General features: G+C 33.3%; 1 protein-coding gene across 1 annotated transcript; it reads right to left on the reverse strand.

Moving 5' to 3' along the window:
* Positions 1-831: 831 nt before the first annotated feature.
* On the reverse strand, positions 832-2,349 carry LOC142164801 (uncharacterized). The gene is made up of 3 exons (XM_075223456.1): positions 2,294-2,349; positions 1,449-2,193; positions 832-1,311 (listed from the first exon to the last, which is right to left on the reverse strand). The coding sequence occupies exons 1-3, from the start codon at positions 2,347-2,349 to the stop codon at positions 832-834; spliced, it is 1,281 nt and encodes a 426-aa protein (XP_075079557.1).
* Between the last annotated feature and the right edge of the window lie 2,362 nt (positions 2,350-4,711).

A 4,711-nucleotide genomic window follows, 5' to 3' on the forward strand; every position in this document is an offset into this window, starting at 1 on the left:
ACCTGAAGACTCTTCTTCCTCTTATGGATAGAGTAATCGTTGAACAAAGTCAGCTACGTGATGAATTCAACAAGTTGAAGATTGATCTTCTTGGATTTAGTGGTCTTTTGCCCGACTACCCTATAGTTATCTCCGATACTGAGGATGATGAGATATTTAGAGAAATTGAAGAGTGCTGTGATGATGATGATGATGATGATGATGGTGGTGGTGGTGGTGATTGTTAGTGTTTGTAATTCTTTTTTTATGTTTTAATGCTATGCTTTTTTGTTTACTTTAGCCCATAGAGCTAAAGTTTTTAGGTTCATTTTGTATAACTTCAGCCCATAGTGCTGAAGTTTTGTTTGTACTTTGTTTGTTGTTCTCATTTCTTTTTATATCAATGTAATTGTCATCCTCTTTGTTCTTAGCTTTCTATTGCATTATCCTTGTTATTTGTTGGTATTTGCTTTATATTTGTTAGTTGCAATATGGTTCTTAGTTTTTATTAAGTTCTTTTTCTATAACTTCAGCTTAGAGATGTTGCAGCTTTTGTTTGTACATGCGTTTTTTTGTGGGCTGTACGCGTATGTGTGTGTGAGAGTGTGTGTATGTGTGTATGTATTTGTTTAAGGATATGTATTTCACATACTGTAAGCTGAAGTTTTTTGTCGCAGAAGTTATTGCGTACTTTTTTAAAATGCAACCAAACCTATGAGTCTGCGCAACAAAAATGAGTGATTTGTACTTTAGCAGTATATAAAATAGTCCAAGAGCTTTTTTTTATTCCTATGAAAAAAATCATATTTCAATTATGTCATAAATAAAGAAAGTCTAAATTCAGACCTAGGATTATTGAAGGTTGGAGTATTTTTCAGTGTGTTTCTTGGAATATGGATAAGGTGTTGGAGAAGACAAGCAAGTTGTTCTGTTATGCCCAACTTGTTTACATCGACTGCATTTGGTAGACTTGAATGGTATTGATTCAGTCGCAGGTATATACCTCTTCTTTTGTCTTCTTCCTTGTAAAATCTCTATATCGGGAGGTTTTGTGATCTCAGATTGTACATTTTGTGGTATATCCCATGATTTTTGATCTCCCACGGTATTCACATGTCCTTTATATGTTTTCAACCATGTTTCCCTTGAATACCAATTTGAGCAGTAATCGGATTTCTGGAAATATCTCTTATTAATAGCAGCAATTGTATGTGGACAAGGCAATTCATCAAGTTGGAATTCCAGGCAATCACAAGTTCTCTTCTTTAAGTCCACAATGAATTCAATTCCTTCACTATTTATTTTAAACAACATTGAGTCAAGATTGAACGCCTAACAAGGAATAAAAAATCAAGACAAACTATATTAGTGTATTTTTGCTTCAAAAAGAAAAAGTATGAAATGTTTTAAATGTAAGCAGTAAATCACTGCAACAGATATAAAAAGCTGAAGTTAATAAATATACTCACAAATATTTTGCAAGCCAAGTCCATCTTCTTAGTCATCTCTTCTTCTACCCATATTGATACTTTGTGAAAAGTTTCATTTGCCTTTTTTCTCCGTTCGTAAAACCACTCTCCCAACTTTTCTTGGATGAAATCTAACATTCTTAAAATAGGCATTTCTCTCCCTTTTAGTAAAACGAAATTCATTGATTCTACCATGTTTGTTGTTAGCATATCATAGTGTCTTCGTGGGAACCACGATCGAGCCCATCTCTCGGGAGGCTCTTCCATTATGTAATTGTATGTTTTCTTGTCAATACTTTTGAGTTGGGACATTAACTGATTAAAATCTTCAGGTTTGTATGACCTTGCAGCACTTTGAAAAAGATTTATTACCATGGCTTTTGCATGTCTTTGCTCTAAATTTTTCTCAAAGTGATAGAGGCAGATACCATGGTGAGCTTCAAGAAAAACTTTTCTAATCCCATTTGCAATCGATTGGTTTCTATCTGACAAGAAAACCAGTTCACGATGGACTTGAATTGCTTTTCTCATTTCCCCGAAGAACCAAATGTATGCCTCATTGTTTTCTGAATCTGCTACACCAAAGCATAGAGGAAAGATTTGATTGTTTGCATCCTTTGATACAGCAACAAATAGAACACCATGATATTTTGACTTTAAAAACGTTGCATCTACTGCAATAATGGGTCTACAGTAGGACCAACCAGCTATTGATGTCGTAGGAGCAAAGAACATGTAAGCAAATCTGTACAGTGAAACACAAAAAAAACAAATCATAAGGTATGAAGTTTTTCAAATAGGAACATTTGAAACTTCAGGCTGATGGTTAGTATTGTTTTGCTTACCTATTCTGCGCATCTCTTTTTATGCTTGTGTACGTTCCTGGGTTTTTGCCCACCATCATGTGTAGGTATGAAGGAATAATCTGGTAGTTCTCTTCAGGTGTTCCCCTTATGCCTTGTGATAACCAATGTCAATTCCAAATTTCTTTTTCATTTCATTTTCTACAAAGGCTGGTATAACCTCTATCTTTTTGTCTCGAACATGTTCTATAATTTGTTCACTTATAAAATTTGATGTAGCATGCTTCTGATCTGATTTTCTTACATCAACCGAGTATTCATGGATGTTATGATACTTTATCACCCTGAATAGTGTGGAATTTTTTATTCTGGTAGCACGTACATTCCAACCACATTTGTCCATGATGCATTTCAGCTCGTATCTCTTTGAACATGATCTAACAACAGTGAATTCAACTTTCTGGTTTATCTCCAGGTTGCAGAAAAATTTAGTCATGTTTTGTTTGTTCTCAAAAATTGATCCAACTCTTACTTCCTCAGGCAACGCATCGTGCCTAAGTATTTTGCATAATGGAGATTCTTTCAGCTTTCTCCTCACTCTTTTTCTTGATTTCTGAGAAGTACAAGAACTTTCAGCAATTTCTTCAATTCTATCTGATGTTATCGGTATAAGCTCCATGTTTACTTCATCTTCGTTGTTACTTATCATTGCAGAAGGTAACAAAAAGCTTTGTTGGATTATGTGTTGGTTGTCAATTTGCATTATTAGCTGTCCTTCTTCTTCTTGGTCATCGACAAACTGGTATGAATTTATTGGAGGAAGGGGTAAATGTTGCAGCATTATATATTCTGAAGCAGCTGTAATGTTAGAAGGTTGTTGCTCGTTGTCTACTTCCATTATTGGTTATCCTACTTCATGTTGATAATCAACAAAAGGTTCTAAATCTATCGCATATGCAAGAGATTCTTTGAATGCTGCAGATTCTGAAGATTGTATTTTTTCGATGATGAAATGACAATTCTTGTAGGGTGAATCAGTTGTAAGCAAATGTATACAGGTACTAAGTTCTTCATCTGAAGTTACAAGCATTCCTTTGCTTGTATTTAGTTTGATATCAAACCATACTTTTAGTGCATATCTGGTTGAATCAATATTTGCAACTTCACTAATTTTCTTCAGGAAAGTATTGAATGATATGTGCTTATTAAGTAGAACAAGTTTTGTATCATGATCCAAGTATTTGAAATCAGGAGTCCAACTCCCATTGAAAGTTATAACAACGCAAATCGAACTCATCCTGCAGATTCATGTTTAGTGGCAAGTATTAGGAAAGTGAACAGAAGAATTTTTAGGTTGTTTGTGCTGAAGTTTTTACAAATGAACTAAATCACTTAAGCATCTTCTGCTGAAATTTTTTGGAAAAAAATGTATAACATAATTAATGAATGCTGCATAGAAAACTTCAGCTTATTAAGTGCAGAAGTTTTTAGAAATAAGCTTAATAACTTCAGCATATCAGCTGAAGTTTCTTTGAAAAAGCTGTATGACAGGGATTCATGAATGCAGGGAAAAAAACTTCAGCTCGTTAGGTGCTGAAGATTTTAGAAATGAACTAAATAACTTCAGCACATTGGGCTGAAGTTTTAGCAAATGAATTCAACAAACTTGAACATGTTTCAACATTAATTGCATAGTATACAAGAGTAACTTACACAATTAAAGTAGTAATTATATTGCATTGGGGTATGTGTTAGTGTAATAATTACATTCCTATCACATTCATGCACGATTTTCATTAGACAACGTTCAAAATTCCTCTTTGCCTTTTCATATACCATGCAGAAGTTTTTTTTCCCCTATATAAGCACGTTCCTTGTGAGTTTATTCACCCAAACACATATATTTTAGCAGACATAAAATACAAAAAGGAGAAAAATGGATGCTGTCATCAGGCAAATAGTGGAAGAAATCAAGCAATACATTATAGTGGCTTTTGAGTTGAAACTGGATGAGCTCATAGACAAGTACGACAGGGAGCTGGAAGAAATTAACAACAAGCTTGATACGTTTGTGAGGTATGCAAGATTTGATAATCTTGCTGATGAAGATGCTCGTCCATATGGTAGTGACGACGACGATGATGATGATGATATGAACGATTAGTTTTTCTTTTTGTTATTTATGTTTATTTTGTTATTTATGTAATTTAATTTATCTTTTTTTATGTTTAATGAAATATTCAGTTTTTGTTTTAAGTTTTTTCTGTGTTTTTTAATATTAATTCTATTCAAAGTCAAAAAATAGCAGAGGAAATAAACTATATAACTTCAGCAGAAATTAACAAAAACTAATCCGAATATTAAACATTTTTTGGTATGTTTCAAAAAATCATAATAAAATACACAGTGCTTGATGAAAACTTCAAGCATGAACTAAAAATTCTTTTTAAACTTAGAAAA

Source organism: Nicotiana tabacum, chromosome 1 (genome assembly GCF_000715075.1).
Source record: "Nicotiana tabacum cultivar K326 chromosome 1, ASM71507v2, whole genome shotgun sequence".
NCBI classification, from domain to species: domain Eukaryota; kingdom Viridiplantae; phylum Streptophyta; class Magnoliopsida; order Solanales; family Solanaceae; genus Nicotiana; species Nicotiana tabacum.

Coding starts and splice junctions, on each gene's coding strand:
- LOC142164801 (XM_075223456.1), bottom strand. CDS start 2,349: ATGGTGGGCAAAAACCCAGGAACGTACACAAGCATAAAAAGAGATGCG. Junction 2,194..2,293: donor AAAAGAGATGCGCAGAATAG/GTAAGCAAAACA, acceptor TTCACTGTACAG/ATTTGCTTACATGTTCTTTG. Junction 1,312..1,448: donor ACTTGGCTTGCAAAATATTT/GTGAGTATATTT, acceptor ATTCCTTGTTAG/GCGTTCAATCTTGACTCAAT.